We start from the raw sequence: 25,941 nt of genomic DNA on the forward strand, positions 1-25,941 counted from the left end.
GGGTTTCTTGTGCTAGAGTAAAACTACTTTTGATCCTGCAGAGATTCCCCAAAGAATAGTTCCATAATGCAAGTGTGTATGAAAAAAGGAATCATATGCCACAAACATGAACTCTTTACTCACACAATTCTTCAGTTTCTTAAGAAGACATAAAATTCTTGCCAACTAACTGCAGAGCTTTACTCTGCAGATATTCTAGCATAATTTATTATTGAGGTATATGCCTAACAATTGTACGGAAAGCTGGAGCTCATTTTGTCCATTATTAATACCTCTAAGGAAAAAGAGGATTTTATTTATTATCAACTTATTTTCATGGAATGACTGAGCTGCCTTTTCTGTAATGGAACTGTTCATTTATTCGACAACATTGACATCACTATGTTATGAAATAAAAGTTATGTCATCAGTATACATCATGGATTTATGTGATGATAAGTTGAGCAGGTCATTCACACAAACAATAAATAAGAAAGACCCCAGCACAGATCCTTGTGGCACTCGATATTTTACGCTGAGATGGTCATTTTTCGAAAAACTTGAACCCGGTGAGCAGTCTACCTGACGGGAGGCCCTGGTCACATGACAACAACAACATCTTTATTTTTGGAATTTATGTAAAGCATTTCTTTTATGTTAGTCATGTACGATTTCAGTAGTGCTAGCTCTGTTTCAGTTATTCCATATCTTTCAAGTTTCTCAGTTGAAATGACATATGAGACAGTGTCTGATGCCCTGGTTAGATCTACTAGAGTGGTATAGGCGTGCACCCTATTTTCAAAACAATGTAGTACTGACAATACAACTTCTTGAACTGCACTTATTGTTGGCAGCCAACACTCAAAAAAATCATGTAGTTGGTCTTTCATTAAAGTTTCAGTAGTTTCCAGTATCATTGGTAATATTGAAATAGGGGTGAATTTCTGTCCGCTTTTTTGTAAATAGGCAAGACAGTTGTTAGTTTCAGGGAAACATTGGACTTCCTATTTCAATCTGTTTATTTGGTTTGTGATTCTCCATAGGTTCCCTAACAGACACAGCAGCCTGATTGAAGCCTTCATGTCAGTGGAACACTAAAAATCTCCACCCCCCCCCCCCTCTCTATTGTGTACATTTAAAATAATATCTTCCAATAATGGCATATCAAGATTCCCTCTCTATTGTGTACATTTAAAATAATATCTTCCAATAATGGCATATCAAGATTAATAAGTAGCAAGTAAAAAAGCAGGTGTGTGATGCATTCTGCCCAGAAAAAGGCAGAGAATACCTTGCAGTGTCAGCTGTTTACTCTCACACTCTACCTGTATCACATGGTGCCGCAACAGCTCTCCATTCTGGCAACTAATAGTGTGGAGGCATTTTACTTTGTGAATACTTTTCCTGCTACTGATACTATCTTGAAAAACACAGACTATCAGTCTTGCTAGTTCAGTTACTATTTGTTGTTTCCTTATGCCATCCACAGTGAACACTACAGTGACAAAGTGTCACTGTTATATGTGTACAAACACAATACATAATACAATGAGGACATACTGAAAACCAGTTAAAAATTAAAGTAAAATCTTCAAAAAATCTATAAATATTTTATGAAGGCAAAATAGTAAATTACACTTAGGTACTGGCAGAACAACACAAAATTGTGAACAGATCCAAAGTCTGATAGTGTACAGTATTATGTATCTTCTGTAGAACTGCTGGAGATATGCATGTAACCTGATACTGGTCTGACTAAAATAAAAATAAACAAGTTCATTACTGTCAATGCCACCTTCCCGTGCACTAACATCCCCAATGCCCATGGCTTTGCTGTTGTTGAGCGCTACATCTTCCAGTGCTCAACTGACTCCAAACCAACAATGTGTTTCCAGTCACCATGACCAATTATGTCCTCACTCACAATCAGTTCTCCTTTGGAAGGTATAACCTACAAAAAATCTATGGCACAGCAATGGGCACCCACATGGTACCATGCTATGCCAACTTATTCATGCGCCATGTAGAGAAATCTTTCCTAACCAAACAGAACCCCAAACCCCTCACCTGGTCCAGATTCATTGCTGATGTCTTTGAAATTTGAACTGAGATTGAGGCCACCCTATTCGCATTCCTCCAGAACCTCAACACCTTCTCCCCCATTCACTTCATCTGGCACTTCTCAACACAAGAAGCCACAGCACTCGATGTTGACCTCCATCTCAGGGATGGCTACATCACTCCATCCACATCAGACCTACCAACCACCAACACTTTGTCAGCTGCCACCCATTCCAAACCGAGGAGTTCTTTCCATACAGCCTTAGCTACCAGTAGTTGTCTCATCTACCGTGATGAGCAGTCCCTCTCCAGATACACCAAGGGTCTCACTAAGTCCTTCAAAGACCAACATTGGCCTTCCAACCTTGCTCAGAAACATATCTCCCATTACTTGTGTTTCCAGTCACCTTTCACCATCGACATACTCACTATCTGACCATAAAGGAACACTCCTCTCTTGAGACAGTGCCATCCAGGACTGGAACAATTGAATCATATTCTTCACCAGTGTTTCAACTATGTGATGGTGTTCCCTGAAATGAGGAATGCACTTCCACTATCCTCCCCATCCCTCCCACAGTGTTATACTGCCACCCACTGAACCTATGCAACATATTTGTCCATCCCTACTCAACCCCTGCTCCCAACCTGTTGCCTTATGACTCATATACCTACAACAGAGCCAGAAGCAAGACCTGCCCCATACATCCTCCCACCACCACCACCACTACTCCAGTCCTGTCACAGATATCTCCTACCCCTTCAAAGGCAGGGTTACCTGTGCAAGTAGCCATGTGATTTACAAATTAAGCTGCAATCACCATGCCACTTTCTACGTGGGCATGATAATTAACAAGCAGTCTGTCATCATGAATGGCCACTGCTAAACTGTAACTGAGAGACAGCTGGACCACACAGTTGCTGAACATGTTGCCCAACATGATGTGCTTCACTTTAATGACTGCTTTACAGCCTGCACCATCTGGATTGCTACTACCAACACCAGTTTTTCTGAAGTGCATATGTGTGAACTCTTGATACAACATATCCTTTGTTCTTGTAGTCCACCTGGCCTCGCCATTTGCTAGTCCGTATCTTACACCCACCTATGCCCTTCGCTACTTCCACTCTAGAACCACACACTCCTTTTATTCCACCAACTCTCCCACTTGTCTTTTCTCCATCGTCACTTCTCACTTTTTCTCCCTCCCCCTGCCCTCAAGCAAAGCCACCATGACATTGCACCTAGCAGCCCTATCCTGTTCCTACCACATCCTTGCACACTCTCACAGACAGCACAGCATCTTACCCCACCGGTACCCTCCTATACCCACCCCCCCAACCAACCCCCACCCCCCACCCCACTGCAGCAGATTGCTGTTCATGTCAGGCACAGATTTGGCTGCGTTTTGGCTCCAGCACTCAGAGACAGTGGCCATGTGTGTGTGTTTTCTGTTTCAGTAGAAGGACCTTGTCTGAAAGCTTAATATTTTTGCAGTCTTTTTCATTGTGCCTTTCTGTGACTCAGTGCCTCCTCCATATGGTGAATTGCAATCTGATGTTTCCACAATGTTGTTATTCCATCAAGGAGTTTAGATTGTTTGGAAAAGAAAATAATGAAACATAAGCATGGGAAAGCAAATAATGGAGAAGTATTAGTAATAGTGGTAGTAGTAGTAACAATAATGACAATAACAAAGGAAATGGGAAAGGACTAGGAAAGGAAAAGAGGTTACAGGTCAGTGAAAAAAATTTAGTTAGCAGAAAACCATGCCAAGATGTTACTGAATTGTAACAAACATTAGAGGAGCATTTTTGTCTCATACAGTTTAGAGGAGCAGATGCAGGAAGCGGTGAACCCTCATCAGCTTGGCTGTTGGAAAAGGAGACCAGTAAATGGGGTCCTATATTTATTTCTAAATGAAGTTTATAGTTCAGTCAGTGACAGAAAGCATACATAGGAATATTCCTTGATTTCACACACACCTACAAACTTATCAGCCACGAATTACTTATGGATAAATTGCTTTAGTATGGAATTAGGGGGAAATGCAAAGATTCTGTCAGAACGTAAAATGTAATCACCTCAAAAAACATTATTTTATCCGTTATGGTGGAGAACACCAAAGTTTTTTCCATAAATTACGCTGTAGTAAGTACTGCAACCAGCCACAAGTTTTCTTGAAATGATTTTATTGTACCAGTACTAGTTTTGGGCCCTGAGCACATCGTCATATGGTAGTGTTGACTTCTTTCAAGTTTTACATTTGTGTCCAAAATTATAGCAAACAAAATTTTGTGACGCATTGTTTTTAGTGTCTCAACTGACTTCTTCCATTTTAAAAATGTAATAATGTCACAGGCCAATTGTTGCCAGTACATCATTGTTATTTATATTCCATTTTGACCGCTGTACCTCCCTTGGTCTTGTATGACATGCCTGTAAAATCTCTTAAGCCGTTCCATTTCCTTTATACCCTCTAGTCTCTACCTTGACCATGAAATGACGTATTAGGAAAGGTTGTGGGTTTTTTGCACTTTCTGTGAGAGTCTACTACTGCAGGGTAAGTTGACTTTTTTTTCTTTCTTTGTGTCATTACAGTTCTATTTTTAAGTTATCCCTTCATAAACAAACATTGTACATTGTAATTGCTGGATATACTGTTGCATGAAACAACATAACAACTGAACTAGTAGGCATATAGACACAATTTAAATAACTGCTAAGCTTTCAGACAATGTTCTGCATCCTTGCTAACAAAAGCACACAAAAGGAAATACATTGTCTTGATGCAGCAACACTGCAGTGAATTCTGAGAAGACGACACTGCTGAAAGCTTAGCATTTCTTAAAAGCATGTTGACTGCTCAAAGCCCAGTTGACTTAAGATAGTATGTGCTTTTCCTAGCATTGTTGGATGCAAATAACATACTAATTGATATGAATGTGTTGCAGGAGATCAGGTAATGGCTGTTGATGGTCGAAGTCTGATAAGTATGAAGTATGAGGAAGCTTTGCACATTCTCCAGGCAGCTAGCAGTGTGGTAGAACTTCTGTTATCACAGCCACTGAGCAAATCAAAGGAGAGAAATTCTGATGAGCCTAACAGCATTGCACCTCCCACCACAATCCAGTTTAATGATACCCTGTCCCAGAGTGTAAATGAAGATGTGAAACAGACTGTGATTTCTTGTGAAGCAGACGTGCATATGAGTGACTGGAAATACAATGTTGGAGAGCATTCATCTGAAATTAAAAACAACTTATGCTGTGATGATAAATTATCTGTGCAAGAAGATACTGTCACTTACAAGCCAGTGCATTTTCAGCCATTTATTTCTGAACCTGCTATGACTATTAAATTAAAATCATCATCTATGGATAATGAAAACAGTGATGCATATCCCATTTGGTGTGCTGCACAACCCAAGAGTACCAGTGAAGAAAGGTGGAGTCAAGTTTAATATGAAGAAATTGGTAAATTGGTAAGCCATAATTCTGTCTCTGACCTTTCTCTCTCTTTCCTTTTTATGTAATATAAAGCCCTATTGACATGTATGAAGTCTCATATATAAGCTAATGTCTCAAATGAGTCATGGCTGGTTGTTTGTGTGATTTATTTACTGTGTGTGTGATTTTTAGCATTGAAAGTAAACTGTTAGTGTGAGAGTTGGCACCTAGACACACATGAAAATAAAAAAAACCTATGAGAGAATGACCATGAGTGTCATTTGTGAGATTGTAGATAGCAGCTTTTCCTTTAAATACAGTTAGAAGTATGTATGAAACACATTGGGAAAGTGAAAGTCACTGGAACACCCTCTTTCAGGAGTCAGTTTTTAAGCTAGATGACCACTAAGTAGACTGTTGGAATCTGGAAGTATGTGGTATGAAGCCACATCAATCTTTAACTTATCTCTGCCATCTAAATGCTCAAAAATGGCAAGAAAACAATTATTTTATACTTTACTTTGAAATAAATGTTTATTTTGCAGTTTTATGTTTATTTGTCAGTATACCTTTTTTGGGAGTGTATTGTTTAGTAAGAAATTTTGACCAAATATTAGGTTTCATTGATTGTCAGTTATTGAAAAGCTCTCAAATTTTAGTTTTGTTCTCCCATTCCTGTTTAAAAATCTATAAAACAGTTTCTTTTCATTACATCTCTAATTTAAGAGACATTACACTCAACATCATAATTCACATATACAAGTAAATAAGTGGTACATTAGCAGGTCTTGTATTTTCTTTTAATTGGGTTTTTATCAGTGTGCTCTTGTGTATGAGTCAAGCAGTAAGAGGATTATGAATGTGGGGTACCCCTCTGAAGTCCACTGGAACGAGGGGAGAGCGTAGGACTTCCTCCCACCACGACTACCAACCCAATGAGAAGTGAAACCCTAGAGTTACGTTCTTGCTCTCAGTCTAGTTGTGACTGTTGACTGTGCGGTACTTCATGAATCCGTCAAGTGTCCGTTTTCGACATTGCTGCTTGCACATGTTGTGTTTGTCAGTGTTTCTTTTTCCTGCTGGTTGATTTCCCCAATGGAATCCGGAATTGGTGAGACATTTTATATTCCATTCTATTATTTCTTGCATGTATATGTTTCCTTCATGAATGTGTATTTACTGTCTCATCCTAGCAACTAAACGATATTTATTTTGTGTCATTATATTTTTAAACTTTCATTGAGTAATATCAAAATTGTGGGTCAGTATATCCCAACTTCCATTTCTATTGCTTTATTTTATTTCTCTCTCTCTCTCTCTCTCTCTCTCTAAAAAGAAGACAAAGGTTATTAAAAGTGAACCTACACATTCTTCTTGTAGATTTTATTATTACCTCAGAAATATGTTTCCCAACACATTTTAACAAATTTTATAAGCATATAATCTCACAATTATGAATAAGACCACTTTAGCTGCACGATAAATCTTTTTTCTGATCCAGGTAGTTTCATGGCATTAGAGCCATTTCTTCATGGATACAGCTGTATGTAAACAAGTAAAAATGAATAAAGATCCTGTTTCGGTTAAAATGTAATTGTACTATACATGAAGTTATATAGAAAAAATACTCACATTTATAGTTTATTCCAAACAATAAGCAGCAGATGACCCATTGTGATATAACTGTTTAAATGTCAAGAAGTCAGTAGTCCAATTTAAAATAAAGCAGAAGTGAGGGAACACCATCATGATACAGAAAAATTGGAAGAAGAATAAATGGATGTCAAAGACAGCACAAATGATACGTGTAGGTGGTGAAAGCTATGTTCACACAGGCAGGGTAAATAAATCTTGTATAATTGTATAGTAAGTCAAGTTTAGATAAACTGGTGCAATGGAAATAGACCAACATATAAATAAAAGGACAGGAGAACAGAAAACATAAAATCTTATGTAGAAATGCTGAGGCCCATCATCACAACAGCATGAGGTCCACAGTGACTGACCACCTAGACAAATTGAGCTGAAGGTTAAACAGTTTTCTCACAATGGGACAAAGAATGTTGGTTCATCTACTGCTCATCGTTTTGGATAAAATGTAAAGGTGAGTACATTTTTCCTACATGGCTTCATGAATAGTACAATTACATTTTAACTGAAACAGGATCTTTATTCATTTTTGTTCTTGTTTACATGCAGCTGTATCTGTGGAGATGTGATGACAGCTGAAGTGGACTTATTCGCTGTGATGCTGTTATGCAGCTGTGGATGCCCACAATATAAAATTTGCTATAATCTCAGTTTTAAATTTGTTCTGATTGACACTAATGAGAGGTGGTCAGCAGGCCTTATAATCAAAGATTTACTTAATATGTAGCAATAAAAGTTGATTTTATAAACTTTATAAGATATTTAATTCATATTTCTAATCACATAAATAAAAATTAATTTTGTTCTGTTGGCATTTTGTATTTGGGTGTCTTTTGTTAAACTACACAGAAAAGCTTTCATAAGTGTTATTTTGATCCTTTACATTAGCTTTGAGGATTTTTCCTTTAAGCATTTAAAAAGTAGTTTGTCCCAAATATTACCACACCACTGCAGCAGTTTCAGATGTTTGAGTTATTTGGACACATTATCTCAAAATACAGTATATTGTGTTGGCATCATACTGCTGACATATGCAAGCTGCCTCATATTTATACAAGTGTGTTGACACAGTAGCAGCTATGAATGCAGGAAACACTGAGCATAATTTCTGAAGCAAATATCTCATAAAACTCATTTCATAAATTTTATTTTCCAGCAATCGGAAATCAATAGCATAATATTGGCCTGGTGCAAGTAGGACTTGCACTATTTGTGCACTGAGGGTTCTGTACAAATATAAGTACATGGACAATTCATCCATTTCAGTAATTTTTGCTTGTTATTGACACTGGTATTGGCAAGATACTGGTACCAGGGATTCCAAGACCTCCAAGGATATTTTAATTTCAAGTTTTACATCGGACAACAAGTGACAAAAAAAATATTTTTTTGTATGATATGATCAAAAATTAATAAGTTTCTGACTTTTTCCTTTACTTCAACTCCTTACTTCTTACCAAAATCCATGATTCTAGACCAGTGAGAAATACTCTATATATTCTGATGAGTGAGTTTTCAAGTATTGAAATATGTGAGGTAAATGGCCGTATCTTTCAGTTGAACTGACTTAAAAGCTTATATTTATTACATCACAAAGGGACTGCAGACCTTAGTAAGTGACATAAATTTCAATGTGAAATGTCAACCCGTTCCTAAGAGAAAAAGTTGTGTTTGTGTTAACATATGGACAGACAGACAGTCTGATAAAAAATAATTTAAAAAAGTTATTTTTGTGTGATATAACTACAGCTTAACAATTTTCTGTTTTTTTTCCCTTTTGCTGTACTGTATGGCCTTGCTTCATACAGGTTTTGATGAGTGAGTTTTCGAGTATCAAAATATGTGACACGAATGGCTGTATCTTTTGACTACATGGACTTAGACGGTGGACCTCAGTGTGTGACATCAATTTCAACTTGATGTGTATATACATCCCTGAGAAAAAGTGATCTTAACGGATGAATGGTCTGGTAACAGATGACAAAAAATTTATTTTCATGTGTTACAATTGCAAATTAACACTTTTCAGATTTTTTCCTTTGGTTGTACTGTCAAACATTGCTTCTTGCGAAATTCCATGATTCTATATTGACAGGATGTATCCTATAGGTTTTGATGAGCAAGTTTTTGAGTATCAAAATCTGTGACATAGATGGCTGTGACTTAGAAGCTTCCAATGTTTACACCATCAAGGGAGTGTAGACCTTCATATGTGACAGAAATACCGATGTTTTATGTCTACCCATTCGTGAAAAAAATTGTTTTTAACAATGGACAGACGGACAGACAGATGGACAACGATGTGATCCAGAAGCGTTCTATTTTTACTGATTGAGGTCCAGAACACTAAAAAGAACCCATTTTTTCATACCTCTGTTGTAAATTGCAACTTTGCAGTTATTTGCAAATTACTATTAAGTTATAAAACAACTTGAACTAAAAATATTTATTTTTTTGGTCATGTGTATGACCCATTAAACCAACAATTTAAAAGTATAAGAAAAATATTGTATACTCACAAGAAAGCAGCAGCATTGACGGAAAGGTATTCTATAGGTGTTCTTCCTTTACTAAAACTAGTTTATTCTTGACTTGCCTTCCGTGTGAGTTTTGATACTGTTACATATACACCTGGAGGGAGAAGATTCCTCTTGCTCCCTCAGGGCCCTCCATTGATCTTTGTGAAGGCAAACACTCATTGGGACATGCCACAAGACCATAATGGCTCAGTATTTGAATGATGTGTGATTGTTGACCAGTGTCAGTAGTGCAAAAAGGATGTACACCATATTGTCTGTGAGCATATTTTGACAATCAGTCTTGTGCTATAGTTCTGTGTAGTGGTTGATGAAGAGAAAAAGAGTAAGAAAAGGAAATAAGAGATATAATAATCATGTAGATTGTCAAACTCTATTGCCAGATTTACTGGAAGATGACTGCTTCTGGGAGTTCCCATTACAGGATGCACATGGAAAGATTGACGTAGGATGGGACTATCATTCTTCCTGTAGCCATCCCTGATTTATTCGTAGTCTGATGATTATATGTGAACACGTTGTAAGAGAGGACAAAGTTGGGTGGTGTAGCAATTTCTAAAAGACTTCTCAGTAGTTGCTCAAAGCAGAGTGCCCATGTGTATGTTAAATGTTGGCATAGGAAGAGGTTAATCAGTTCCCAGTTGGGGAACAAGGGTGTGGAATAGTTCAGAAATGTTCAGATGTGTGTGAAATCTTATGGAACTTTTCTGCTAAAGTCATCAGTCCCTAAGCTTACACACTACTTAACCTAAATTAACCTAAGGACACACACACAACCTTGCCTGAGGAAGGACTCGAACCTCCGCCGGGACTAGCCGCACAGTCCATGACTGCAGCGCCTTAGACCGCTCGGCTAATCCCATGCGGCGGTGTGGAATAGCTTTGAGTTTGAGGTCCTTCAGGAGTTTATTAGGATCTCTTAAGTAGTAGGGGAGGACCTGGGCGACAGATATGTTGCTCTTCTAGAACTGAGATGAATTTAGTTGTGGCCTTGAAGCCTGCCACATTGAGTAAGCCAAGCTAGTTACTTTTGTGTATTTTTAATATTAGGAAATAATTGTTGCATCTCAGTCTGGCTGGAGGGAATTGGACTTGAGAACTGACCCAGTCAGACTCCCACATATTCCTTTTGCAATGCATGGTTAATGCTGTACCTTCCTGCTAACATGGAAAATATTCACTTAGTGAGTTCTTGAGAAGCACAGCCTGCCTTTGGCAGTGTGTAATGTTCCTCAGCTAACAAAAGCTGTAAAAAAATGAGCTGCACCACAAGTGTCAACAGGGTGCATATATGTAAGAGTTTTAACTGTATTATACTGCTGAAGTGAGTTAATTTTTCCAGATCTGGCCATAACTACTAAATGAAGAAAAGCTTTTGCAATAAACCATCTGTTCTGTATTGTCACTTTGTGTACACACATTTGCTGCCAAGTCTCTCCAGGCACACTGTTCCAGAAATGAAAGAACAAAAATAAGCACAGGTTTTACTAATCCTTTCACACTTACAGCACTCGCTATCCATAGTAGCCAGTTTAATAATTCAGGCTTGACATAGAAAGAACCTCACTTTTCATGAACTAGTAAACAGTTTTTAAAAACATGGTGTTTACTAGTTTTGAATGGTCACTGAAATACTATGTAGAGCATTACGTTTGGACTTCGAAAGTTTGCAGTTATGGCTCATAGCATGCACATGGAATTAATGATCTGAAGGAAAGTCTCCAAAGAATCACTGTTACTTGTTTTTATGAAAATGCTTAGACTTATAGTCACAGGAGTTGACCACTGGCTCCTCCCAACTCAAGAAAGAAATTTGTCTGCAAAGTGCGTGAAAGACTTCTTCTATGATTGACAGCACAACATAGTAACCAATCAGATTCATCTTTCAATTCAAATAATCACATACTTTCCTTCTTTGTACCAATCCACATTCCAAAATCAAGTTAGATGAAATTACATAAGAAAACATCACCAAAAAGCAAATAAAACAGATTAATCCAATATTTCATGCTAATTGTAAAATGTGACTCACATCAAGGCTTGACAGTCAGATTCCCACATTCACTCACACTTATTTGCAAATTCAATGATTACTACTTCACATGCATGGTGCTTTCATACTCACATTCACTCAGATAGTGCACCAGAACAAAATAAAAATATCAAACACAATGAAAAAGTAATTTTTTAAGCTGACATCATTACATAATGTATGCTGACAAACAAAATATTGCTTAGCTATTTTGGTGACTACATACTGAGTTTATCATCTGATATGCTTAAACACCACTTAAGTGTCTAAACGTTGAACGTAACAGGAAGTTGCAACTTTTAGATTTTTAGGTTATTTAAAAAAATTTTGAAATTACTTCATATGCAAAACTGAAATCTGTAAAACAGTTCACTATTGTTATTTTGAAAGACTTTACAGTATTTCATGTTGATTGGTATATGGAAAATATCTTTATTAATTCCCAAGTTGGTGTGTAATTTAGATGATCTGCAAACTGCACATGTGAGACTAGGCTTGCAACAGCAAGTGAGTGCAGAATGATAGATCGCATTCTCCCTAATATGGAAATGTGGTTCAACAGGGCTCAAAGCCACTGAGGCAAATCTTACAGCTTCCTAATCATTGAAAAGTGCCAGCGGCACTCAGTAGGGTGAGTCGTGATAGTGACGGGCAGTTGGGCCCCTGGAGATTCACTGATGACCTAGAGGCAATACTTTATTAGCTTCAGATACACGTTACATGCTTAGCAATGTGAGGCAGACATGCCACTCTCCGGTGACCTAGGCCAGTGTAGGGTCACAGGTGGCAGCTACTGACTTGGCGAGAAGGAACAGCATCAGCATCCCGTGATGCTAACCTCAGGCAAAGCAATGTCCAATGACCTGACGGTGGGCCATGGCCTTGATATCAGGTATGCTCCGTGTTGCGCTGTGACGGCATTCTGCAGTGGTGGTTGCCTGCTCTTAGGCAGCTCAGGCCTGGTGATGTCCACCGCAAAGGTGGAGGAAGACAGCTGTACTTGGGGCATGAGCCACTGTTCCCCTGGCAGGAGTCAGACATTGGTAGATGCGAGCAGCAGGTCAGCAGTACTGCGGCACCAAGTCCCACAAGGAGGCTCAGTGCAGGAGGCAGCTAGCCCAACCCGATCTCAAATCCATGGCTGCAGCTGGCAATGCCCAGTTGTCTTGTCATCTGGCATGGCTGTGGTGGTGGTGGTGGTATGTTTCAATGCCTCTCCTTGCCTTTCCAATTTTTTGGTGTTTGCTTGCCGAACTTTCTTCCAAACCTCTCTTACCCTTCTCACAAATTCCTGGACTGACTCTCCACTCTTGCGCTCCCTTTTCCTTAATAGTATCGATTGGTGAAAGCATTTTCTTACTATACACCACCTTGAATGGCAACAGCTCTGTACCATAATGCATTTTTGAATTATACATGCTCAACAAAAAAGATAAATATGTGTCCCAATCTATGATGGGTGTTCATGTATTAACTAAGCACCCTCCCAATCATCTGATGAACTTGCTCCTTTCTTCTGTTTGACTAAGGAAGAAGTGGACTGGTCCTTAATTTCTTCACCTTCAACAACCAACACAATTTCTTAATCAAGTGACATTTAGATTTTTTTTTTTTGATCAGTTATTGTCATTTCTGGCACTCTAAACTAAAATATCCATCTATTCACTAATGCTTGTGAGACTGCGAGTGCCTGCTGGTCCAACATTAGCATCATCTCGGTGTAACAAGAAAAACAATCTATGGCAGTTCCACCACAGATGTGAAGTTGTCTGGCATGGCCCTGGCACAGTGGTGGTGCTGCTGAACTCCAAATGCCTTATCTGAAAATATGCCACTATTTATACGACTCCAGTGCACATTTGTTACACTGAAAACCAGTCATGCAACTCATAAAAAGAGTCTTAATCTGGTGTTGTGACACTTTCTGCCTGCTCTGGCTACTACCGCTGCACATTGCAGTTTTCTGCTGAGTACGGCTAGCCCATCTTGCAATTCTTATTCATACATGTTCCTTATACAATGCCACACTATATTTATTGCTGAGATGGTACATAATGGATATCCTGCTGAGTAGTATCTTCTCTAACCAACATTCCACATGAGCAAACCAATTCTGACTTTACCTTATGTTGCTCGTGCCATGAGTAATTGGGCTATTTATGGATCTGTTTAAGAAAGAATAGCTCGAAGATGTCATGAGGCACATGTTTGCTATCATATCCAGCAACTAACTTACTTCAAAAAATAACTTCTAATAGTGATTATGCAGTCAAATAGTATGCACATTGGCGAGAATTGTGATTGTTGTTGTTGTTGTGGTCTTCAGTCCTGAGACTGGTTTGATGCAGCTCTCCATGCTACTCTATCCTGTGCAAGCTTCTTCATCTCCCAATACCTACTGCAGCCTACATCCTTCTGAATCTGCTTAGTGTATTCATCTCTTGGTCTCCCTCTATGATTTTTACGCTCCATGCTGCCCTCCATTACTAAATTGGTGATCCCTTGATGCCTCAGAACATGTCCTACTAACCGATTCCTTCTTCTAGTGAACTTGTGCCACAAACTCCTCTTCTCCCCAATTCTATTCAATACCTCCTCATTAGTTATGTGATCTACCCATCTAATCTTCAGCATTCTTCTGTAGCACCACATTTCTAAAGCTTCTATTCTCTTCTTGTCCAAACTATTTATCATCCATGTTTCACTTCCATACATGGCTACACTCCATACAAATACTTTCAGAAACGACTTCCTGACACTTAAATCAATACTTGATGTTAACAAATTTCTCTTCTTCATAAACACTTTTCTTGCCATTGCCAGTCTACATTTTATATCCTCTCTACTTTGACCATCATCAGTTATTTTGCTCCCCACATAGCAAAACTCCTTTACTACTTTGAGTGTCTCATTTCCTAATCTAATTCCCTCAGCATCACCCGATTTAATTCAACTACATTCCATTATCCTCGTATTGCTTTTGTTGATGTTCATCTTATATCCTCCTTTCAAGACACTGTCCATTCCGTTCAACTGCTCTTCCAAGTCCTTTGCTGTCTCTGACAGAATTACAATGTCGTCGGCGAACCTCAAAGTTTTTATTTCTTCTCCATGGATTTTAATGCCTACTCCAAGCTTTTCTTTTGTTTCCTTTACTGCTGGCTCAATGTACAGATTGAATAACATCGGGGAGAGGCTACAACCCCGTCTCACTCTCTTCCCAACCACTGCTTACCTTTCATAGCCCTCGACTCTTATAACTGCCATCTGCTTTCTGTACAAATTGTAAATAGCCTTTCGCTCCCTGCATTTTACCCCTGCCACCTTCATAATTTGAAAGAGAGTATTCCAGTCAACATTGTCGAAAGCTTTCTCTAAGTCTATAAATGCTAGGAATGTAGGTTTGCCTTTCCTTAGTCTATTTTCTAAGATCAGTCATAGGGTCAGTATTGCCTCATGTGTTCCAACATTACTACGGAATCCAAACTGATCTTCCCCAAGGTTGGCTTCTACCAGTTTTTCCATTCATCTGTAAAGAATTTGCGGTAGTATTTTGCAGCTGTGACTTATTAAACTGATAGTTTGGTAATTTTCACATATGTCAACACCTGATTTCTTTGGGATTGGAATTATTATATTCTTCTTGATGTCTGAGGGAATTTCGCCTGTCTCATACATCTTGCTCATCAGATGGTAGAGCTTTGTCAGGACTGGCTCTCCCAAGGCTGTCAGTAGTTCTAATGGGAAGTTGTCTACTCTCGGGGCCTTGTTTCAACTTAGGTCTTTCAGTGCTCTGTCAAACTCTTCACGCAGTATCATATCTCCTCCCATTTCATCTTCATCTACATCCTCTTCCATTTCCATAATATTGTCCTCAAGAACATTGCCCCTGTATAGACCCTCTGTACACTCCTTCCACCTTTCTGCTTTTCCTTATTTGCTTAGAACTGGGTTTCCATCTGAACTCTTGATATTCATGCAAGTGGTTCTCCTTTCTCCAAAGGTTTCTTTAATTTTCCTGTAGGCAGTATCTATCTTACTCCTCGTGAGATAAGCCTCTGCATACTTACATTTGTCCTCTAGCCATCCCTGCTTAGCCATTTTGCACTTCCTGTCGATCTCATTTTTGAGACGTTTGTATTCCTTTTTGCCTGCTTCATTTACTGCATTTTTGTATTTTCTCCTTTCATCAATTAAATTCAGTATTTCTTCTGTTACCCAAGGATATCTACTAGCCCTCGTCTTTTTACCTACTTGATCCTCTGCTGCCTTCACTATTTCATCCCTCAAAGCTACCCATTCTTCTTCTACTGTATTTCTTTCCCCCATTCCTGTCAGTTGTTCCCTTATGCTCTCCCTGAAACTCTGTACAACCTCTGGTTCTTTCAGTTTATCCAGGTCCCATCTCCTTAAATTCCCACCTTTTTGCAGTTTCTTCAGTTTTAATCTACAGTTCATAACCAAACAGCTCATAACCAATAGATTGTGGTCAGAGTCCACATCTGCCCCTGGAAATGTCTTACAATTTAAAACCTGGTTCCAAAATCTCTGTCTTACCATTATATAATCTATCTGATACCTTCTAGTATCTCCAGGGTTCTTCCATGTATACAACCTTCTTGCATGATTCTTGAACCAAGTGTTAGCTGTGATTAAGTTATGCTCTGTGTAAAATTCTACCAGACAGCTTCCTCTTTCATTTCTTAGCCCTAATCCATATTCAACTACTACATTTCCTTCTCTTCCTTTTCCTACCACTGAATTCCAGTCACTCATGACTATTAAATTTTCGTCTCCCTTAACTACCTGAATAATTTCTTTTATCTCATGATACATTTCATTAATTTCTTCATCATTTGCCGAGCTAGTTGGCATATAAACTTGTACTAGTGTAGGAGGTGTGGGCTTCGTGTCTATCTTGGCCACAATAATGCATTCACTATGCTGTTTGTAGTAGCTTACCCACAATCCTGTTTTTTTATTCATTATTAAACCTACTCCTGCATTACCCCTGTTTGATTTTGAATTTATAACCCTGTATTCACCTGACCAAAAGTCTTGTTCCTCCTGCCACCGAACTTCACTAATTCCTACTATATCTAATTTTAACCTATCAATTTCCCTTTTTAAGTTTTCTAACCTACGTGCCCGATTAAGGGATCTGACATTCCACGCTCCGATCCGTAGAACGCCAGTTTTCTTTCTCCTCTGAACGACGTCCTCTTGAGTTGTCCCTGCCTGGAGATCCGAATGGGGGACTACTTTACCTCTGGAATATTTTACCCAAGAGGACGCCATCATCATTTAACCATACAGTAAAGCTGCATGCCCTCGGGAAAAATTACGGCTGTAGTTTCCCCTTGCTTTGAGCCATTCACAGTACCAGAACAGCAAGGCCATTTTGGTTAGTGTTACAAGGCCAGATCAGTCAATCATCCAGACTGTTGCCACTGCAACTACTGAAAAGGCTGCTGCCCCTCTTCAGGAAGCACATGTTTGTCTGGCCTCTCAGCAGATACCCCTCCGTTGTGGTTACACCTATGTTATGGCTATCTCTATCGTTGAAGCATGCAAGCCTCCCCACCAATGGCAAGGTCCATCATTCATGGGGGGGGGGGGGGGGGGGGGGGGGAAATTGTGATTAATAAAAATATACAGAAATATTAAATCAAGGCCAATCGACTAATTAATAAAAATAGCTCTATTCTAACGGTTGTAACTGGTGTAAACAACAACAGAGCTTTCTGTTGAATAAAGTATATTTAAGAAAGTAGATCACAAGTAAATGGAAAGTGGTCCTATGATAACCAGTTATATTCCACACAGGAAATAACCTTATCAAATGCAGTAAAGTTGCATTCAGTGCAGTAAGAGAATGGTAGGATGGCCACCGAGTAAGTGACGCCAGAAACTATTTCCAGAAAGTTAAGTGATTTAGACAGGAATATAATTTAGTTTAACACCGACAACAAATTATATACGTGCGTTAGTGTATCGTTTAGTCTTGCCGTTAAAGGTTTCACTTTTGTTTGCGTATTTTTTCAGAAAACACGAAAAGATCGTAACTTCACGAAGTCGCGTTTAGGCTTCAATTTCGTAAACGTGTTTGTTTCTTGTTTCACGGTAATTTGACTAGTTTCTCGGTAACAAATAAGTAAACTACCATAAATAGCATATAATTTCATTGTTTTAATACAGATTTCAGAAAAACAGCGTAACTTTATATCAGAAACTTGCTTATATACATTTGTTTATAGGCCTAATTCTCGTAACGTTTTTGGAGAATCAAACTTAAACTGTCTCGTTTAATTGTCCTTTTTTTCATATATAATAAATAGCGTATACCTTCATTGTTTTAATACAGATCTCAGAAAAACAGCGGAATTTTAAATCGGAAACTTGCTTATATACATTTGTGAATAGGCTTAATTCTTGTAACGTCTTTTTTTGATTTTCAGTAATTTAATTTATTTATTCTAGCTAAAGTGTTATTTTTGCCATGAGTGAGAAGTGCCTGACATGCCATAGAACTTTTAGTTCCGGGGTTTGGTATGATGGATGCAGTAGTTTTTTTCATTGGGGGGACTGCAGTGGCGTGGGTGTCGGGAAAGTGGATCAGGCTCATCAGTGGTTATGTAGGATTTGCAGCAGAGATAGGAAGATAGTAGAACAGGAGGGGAAAATTGCTACCCTTCAGGCTGAGCTAGATCAGGCTAGGGAAGATCTGGACAGGTTAAGGAGGGAGAAGGGCAAAGAGAGGTGGGAAGTGGCAACAGGTAACAGAAAGAACAGGCCTAGAACTAAGTCTGACAGTTTAGTGGTGAATGTCAAAAATAAGTTTGACCTGTTGCTTCAGTTAGAAACTGATGAGCCTCAAGCAGAGGTAGGTGTAGACAGGACACAACAAACTCTCAATAGGAAATTGAAAAAGAATGTAGGAAAGTCATCAAAAAGGAAGAAAGTTTTGTTGTTAGGCAGTTCTCATGCCAGAGTTGTAGGCCAACTTCTGCAGGAGGAATTGGGACCAGAATACCAGGTCACAAATTTTTTCAAACCAAGTGCTAGTCTGGATCAAGTGACAGAGGATTTAGGTTCACTCTGTAAAGGATTTACCAGGGAAGACACCGTGGTTGTTGTGGGAGGGCCAGGGAACAGTATTGACAGAGATCCTGGGTACAGTATAGAGTGTCACCTAGTAAAGATTGCGTCGGCATCGAGACACACCAATGTTGAATTTGTGTCTGTTCTGAGACGCCATGACCGGCCTCATTTGAACTCTTCTGTTGGGAGAGTTAATTTGAAGTTGGAACGGCTGCTTGGGTCGGGTGCAGGGGCTCATATTGGTGTGGTTCCTGTTGATTCTCCCAGTAGGTGGGACTATACCAGTTCCTGTTGATTCTCTCAGTAGGTGGGACTATACCAGGCACGGCATGCATCTCAACAGGAAAGGGAAGGGTAAACTGGCTGGGGTAATAGCAGGAAATTTAAGGGGGCGAGGCTGTAGTGGCGTGGCAAGACAGCCAAGCCACTCGGAGGTAGCCGAAAGGCACGCGTTAAGCTCATGCAGATTGGCGTGAGGTCTGGAACAGTTAAGGGAATTAATAGTAGCAAATAAAGCACATAGTTGATGTAATACTTTACTTTAATCCATAAGTAGTGTACATCAGTCTGACGGTACAGGCATCACAAGTTAAATATATATTGATAATGGCGTCTTGCTAGGTCGTAGCAAATGACGTAGCTGAAGGCTATGCTAACTATCGTCTCGGCAAATGAGAGCGTATTTGTCAGTGAACCATTGCTATTAACGTCGGCTGTACAACTGGGGCGAGTGCTAGTAAGTCTCTCTAGGCCTGCCGTGTGGTGGCGCTCGGTCTGCAATCACTGACAGTGGCGACACGCGGGTCCGACGTATACTAACTGACCGCAGCCGATTTAAAGGCTACCACCTAGCAAGTGTGGTGTCTGGCAGTGACACCACAGAGGCACTGCCATGAATGGTAAAATACCAGTGGTTACAGGTGTTAGAGCAGCACCTTTTTTAGGATAGGTAAGACAGAAAGATGTCAAGTTCTACGAGAGGTCAAGATTGAAACAAATCTTCAGTTTAGGAAAGAAATTAAACAGCACAATTCTAGCACATTGGATCACCAATCACAGCTGTCAATTACAAATTTTCACCAATCACCAGAAATTTTATCTCCACCAAGTTGTATCTCAGTCCTAGGTAATTGCATTGATGAATTAAAGTCACCCAACCCAGTTGACATAATCTGCCTCTCTGAACACCATGTGACCACTGGTATAGGAACTAGGCCTAAGCACAATGAGAAACTCAGACAGGAGAGTACTGCAAATGTTAGAATAAGGAAAGGTTCTCATAAAAGTATAATTAAAAATAATGTAAGTATATTTTATCAAAATATTGGGAGTTTAAAGAATAAAATAGATGAGCTTCTGGTTTGTTTAGAAGATTTAGAAGCTGAGGATGAAATAGATATACTATGCCTGTCTGAGCATCACATTGTTACTGATATGGATAAGGTAAATGTAAGTGGATTTAAGCTCTCTGCACATGTAATTAGAGAAAATATGGAGAAAGAAGGAGTTGCCATATATGTCAAAAGTTATCATTGTGCAAAAAGTATAGAAACAAAAAAGTTTTGTGTAGAGAAACATATAGAAGCATGTGCCTGTGAGCTTAAATTAAATAAAGGCACATTTATAATTGTAACTGTATATAGGTCCCCATCAGAAAATTTTCATCTATTTCTGAAAAATTTGGACTCCTTGTTGTGCTATCTGTCAGACAGGGGGAAGCAAATTATTATTTGTGGGGACTTCAATGTAGATTCTCTGAAAGAGGGTAGTAGGAAAAATGACCTTGAAGCATTACTCGGTTCTTTCAATTTGACATCCGTTATTGATTTTCCTACTCGGGTGGTAAAGGATAGCAGCTCACTGATTGATGACTTCTTTATAGACCGAGATAAGTTTAACCAGATAAATGCTCAGCCTGTTGAGAATGGTCTTTCTGATCATGGTGCACAGCTAGTTACAATATATGACATAGTTCCATTCAGCAGTACTAAACAGTCCTCCAAAGTAGTACGTTCAGTCAACAATTTAACAATTGCAAATTTCAGGGAAAGCCTACAGCAGTTAGACTGAGATGAGGTGTACCGTGAACCTGATGCCAATTTAAAATATAATTTATTTCATGACACTTTTGTAAATGCATTTGAAAGCTGCTTCCCCAAGAAAATAGTTAAATATACTCGTAAGAAACCATGTAACAAACCATGGCTTACTAATGGTATAAAAATATCTTGTAACCGGAAAAGGGAAATATATCTGACAGCAAGAAAGAGTAGTGACCCAGAAACTATCAAACATTATAAAAACTACTGTGCTATATTAAGAAAAGTTATTAAAAAATCCAGAAGTATGTGTATCATGTCTGAAATCAGCAACTCTGATAATAAAATTAAAACAATTTGGAATATTATTAAAAGAGAAACAGGTCAACCTAGAGCACAGGAAGACAGTACTACCATCAAATTGAATGAAAACTTTACGAACAAAAAGTCAGAAGTTGAAAATATTTTTAATAATCATTTTCTAAATATTGTGGATGTAGTAGGATCCAGGTGTTCATTAGAAGATGCCAATTTGATACAATTGAAATCTCACCCACTTCTCCCTCTGAAATTAGGAAAATAATAAACTTGCTTAAAAGCAAAAGCTCACATGAAATTGATGGCATTTCCAGCAAAATACTAAAAGCTTGTTCTCAACAGATAAGTAAGATTCTCAGCCACCCGTGTAATAGCTCTCTGGAACAGGGCATTTTCCCTGATTGACTGAAATATGCTATTGTTATACCTTTGCATAAAAAAGGGGATAGATCTGATGTCAACAATTACCGTCCAATCTCCCTTCTAACAGCTTTATCCAAAATTTTTGAGAAAATAATGTATTCAAGAGTAGCTTCACATATCTGTAAAATTGAAGTACTAACAAAATGTCAGTTTGGTTTCCAGAAAGGTTTTTCAACAGAAAATACCATATATGCTTTCACCAATCAAATTTTGAATGACCTGAATAACCGAACACCACCCATTGGGATTTTTTGTGATCTCTCAAAGGCTTTTGATTGTGTAAATCGTGAAATTCTGCTAGACAAGCTCAAGTATTGTGGCATGAGTGGGACAGTGCACAAATGGTTTAATTCGTACCTAACTGGAAGAGTGTAGAAAGTTGAAATAAGCTGTTCTCATAATATGCAAAGATTAGCACATTCCTCAAACTGGGGAACTATCAAGAATGGGGTTCCACAAGGGTCAGTCTTGGGTCCTTTGTTGTTCTTAATATATACTAATGACTTGCCATTCTATATTCATGAAGAGGCAAAGTTAGTTCTGCTTGCTGATGATACAAGTATAGTAATCACACCTGACAAACAAGAATTAACTGATGAAATTGTCAATAATGTCTTTCAGAAAATTGCTAAGTGGTTCCTTGTAAACGGACTCTCATTGAATTTTGATAAGACACAGTACATACAGTTCCATACAGTAAATGGTATGACACCATTAATAAATATAGACCTTAATCAGAAGCATATAGCTAAGGTAGAATATTCAAAATTTTTAGGTGTGTCCATTGATGAGAGATTAAATTGGAAGAAACACATTGATGATCTGCTGAAACATTTGAGTTCAGCTACTTATGCAATAAGGGTCAGTGCAAATTTTGGTGATAGAGTTCTTAGTAAATTAGCTTACTACGCCTATTTTCACTCATTACTTGCATATGGCATCATATTTTGGGGTAATTCATCACTGAGGAATAAAGTATTTATTGCACAAAAGCGTGTAATCAGAATAATAGCTGGAGCCACCCAAGATCATCCTGCAGACATTTATTTAAGGATCTAGGGATATTCACAGTAGCTTCTCAGTATATGTACTCTCTTACGAAATTTGTTATTAACAACCAAACCCAATTCAAAAGTAATAGCAGAGTGCATAACTACAATACTAGGAGAAAGGATGATCTTCACTATTCAAGATTAAATCTAACTTTGGCACAGAAAGGGGTGAATTATACTGCCACTAAAGTCTTTGGTCACTTAACAAATAGTATCAAAAGTCTGACAGATAACCAACAAGTGTTTAAGAAGAAATTAAAAGAATTTCTGAATGACAACTCCTTCTACTCCATAGAGGAATTTTTAGATAGAAATTAAGAAAAAAAAATTAAAAAATTAAAATTTTTTAAAAAAAGAAACAAAAAAATAAAGTAAAAAAGTTGTTATATTAACTTAATTAATTTGTTAAATTAATTTAATTATGTCATGTAATGGAAAATTTGACTCGTTCCACATCATTACGAAATATCGTATTCATGATCCATGGAACTAGTATTAATCTAATCTAATCTAATCCAAGCTAAACAGTTATCCATAACAATGAAATATCCCATTTCGTGATCACAATACACAAAAATATTTGCCTGTTCAAAATAACTCAGAGTTCATCTTGACGATCTGTACATTAACACATGAGAGATAATGAGTGGAAACTCATACTCTGTCTAGTGTCAGTTGTGTAATGCATGCAGAAAAGCTACATTTCTCTACTGGAGCACATTCAGACCTTGCAAAAGTTAGTCTGTTTCAAAGTTAAATTACACTGCCCAGAACCTGTCACCAACATGACAAAACAACACACATTACCACAGATAGATCTACCTTCTTTGAGGTCAAATGTAAAAATGTCACAATAGCTCCCTTGAGTGCACCACTCAAAAAGTGTCTGTCTTGCCTCCAGCAGCGTTCCTTGGCTGAAGGTCATGCACTAAACTAATATATCAAGACAATATTTAAGTAAAGAAATTTTATAAACATTTGGTCACATTCAGTTCATTTACAATGCATATAAGGTTTGTTCATCACATTTGGACACATTCAGTTCATTTACAATACATATAAGGTTTGTTCATAAACCAATAAGCTAGCATTCTTGTGCAAGTGCATTCACATTAAATGGTAACACGTCATTAAATATTGTTTAACAATTTTGTTTGTCTGCTTGATAGAAGTGTCTTTTAGCACTCTTTTCAATAGTGGTGTCAGCTAATACAATTGACTGACCACTTTTAAATTACTATGCTTTTTAATACCCATTGTAATCAACATTTAAATAAGGTTACTGGCAAAAATAATAACTTATTTCTTAAGTAACAACACATGTATGACATGATATATACAGCATCATCACCCTCTGTGGTTCTTAAATTGTTATAGCAACTTTTAAGTGTTAAATAAATGGTGTGGAACCCTGACATTATAAAATTCACACATTAAAAATTCTTTTGAATTTACTGTGTACCATACTAAGATGAAATCTGGATCCACTTCTTGAATTTGGGAGTGGATGAGAGAGATCAGTGGTAAGAAGAGCCATGGGTTTGTGTTGTATTATATTTTGTGTTTGTCTGTGACAAGTTTTGCTATTTATTTTTACAGTCTAATAATGGAAAATCTAGGTTGGAACATCAACAATATTAGAAAAGGACAGATTACTAATCACTGTAAAGGTGATGTGTTGAGTTGCAGACAGACACAATGAAAAGACTGTTGTTTGTAAGCTTTTGGCCAAAGCCTCCTTCAGAAAAGAGAGATGCTCAGGCAGTCACACAAGCAAGCACACCCCTCTCTCTCTCTCTCTCTCTCTCTCTCTCTCTCTCTCTCTCTCTCTCTCTCACCCCCCCCCCCCCCCCCCCACACACACACACACATGAAAAATAGCTCTGGCTGCTCCCGCTAGACTGCAACAGAAATGCATTGAACAGGAGCAACAATGTGGAGTGTCGTGAGTATGGGGGAGGGATAGCAGGGAGTGGGTGAGGGAAGAGAAATTGGTGTTACCTGGCAGACATGTAGAGACTAGAGGTGGCAGGAGAGGGCTGACAGGCACTCATATGATGTGGGGGGAGGAAGAGGAAAGGGAAAAATGAGGAATGGAATGGAGAGGAAGCAGAGAAGGGGAAAATACCGATGGATGTGTTGGCAGTGAGCAGTGCATAATGAGGGTGAAAAGAGATGAATTGTGAGAAAGTGACCACCTTTTTAACTAATTGTGGTACAGTCTGCCTTTTTACAGATACCTTGCTGCCTTATGGTCAGAATATGCTATGATCTTATGCCTTATTATGTAATTCTTGAACTTACTAAAATCCAGTGTGTGGCAGTCAATTCTTTCTCTGTTACTGCTTACCTCCTCTGATGTTTTAGCAAAATTCTACTGGCAAATGAAATGGTGTAATGTTTTATTTCATCCTTCTCTACTCTTAATTGAAATAGGTGGACTCCAAACCCATTATCACTGAAGTCACAGCATGCACAAAAGGGCAATGCAAAGTTAAGTCTGAACAAGGGCTTACATGAGGCTTCTTTTCAATTTGCTCACTTTGTCTACTTGTAGCACACTGACTTTCTTGCCAACCACTGGTATCTTAATGTTATTTGATTCCTGTTTAAATTCTTTGCTGAGTACTTCTGATAGCCCTGAGATTTGACTCCCTGAATCAATTAAGCATCTTCCTCCCTATGCTCCAACCTTTACCTTGGCAAAAGGATTTCACACTACCTTACAGGCTGCATTATCAACAGGCTCTTCTAATGTGTCTCATTCTGCATTATCAAATTAAATACCTTTATTATTATTATTATTCACAACAGTTAATCTTTCAACCAGTATACTGCTTGCTTCAGAATTGTGCTTCTTCATCTCAACTAGTATTATCAGAGTAATACATTTATTGAAATTTAGTCAAGGTTACGTGATATTTCATTAAAATATTTATAAAGCACATTCTGCGACTTTTCCAACCATTCTGCATACAGTTGTTTGATTATTAACTTTTCATTCTTCCTCATGGCAACATCTAGTTTTACATGTTGTAAGTTTTTTTCAGTATTTAAATTATGTTTAGTCTCACTGCTATCTCAATCATGAGCAGAATTTGGCATTTCCAACAGAACAGACTTAAGATAATCCCCATATACTCTTAACAGCTCCACAGTATCTGAGGCTTCACTTTCTTCTTCTCCTAACAGCATATCTTCATTTGAACTCGCATGAGAAACTGCTACTTCTTCTTGATCTTTATTTCTCAACTTCTCAGCATCTTTATTTAAACTATTACCCCACCCCCCAGAAAAAC

At 38.2% G+C, this 25,941-nt stretch overlaps 1 protein-coding gene across 2 annotated transcripts in view; it reads left to right on the forward strand.

Annotated features, from left to right (window-relative positions):
- The window catches only part of LOC124610072 (tyrosine-protein phosphatase non-receptor type 13-like), a 258,426-nt gene that overhangs the window by 201,369 nt on the left and 31,116 nt on the right, over positions 1-25,941 (forward strand). The window contains exon 14 of one of the 2 annotated variants that reach the window (XM_047140127.1): positions 4,996-5,525. In XM_047140127.1, coding sequence (XP_046996083.1) covers positions 4,996-5,504 — 509 coding nt within the window. In that variant the 3' untranslated portion in view covers positions 5,505-5,525. Of the gene's footprint in view, positions 1-4,995; positions 5,526-6,453; positions 6,602-25,941 lie in introns of those variants that run through there. The other variant, XM_047140126.1, reaches the window with a different exon arrangement.

This window comes from Schistocerca americana, chromosome 1, assembly GCF_021461395.2.
Source record: "Schistocerca americana isolate TAMUIC-IGC-003095 chromosome 1, iqSchAmer2.1, whole genome shotgun sequence".
Taxonomy (NCBI): domain Eukaryota; kingdom Metazoa; phylum Arthropoda; class Insecta; order Orthoptera; family Acrididae; genus Schistocerca; species Schistocerca americana.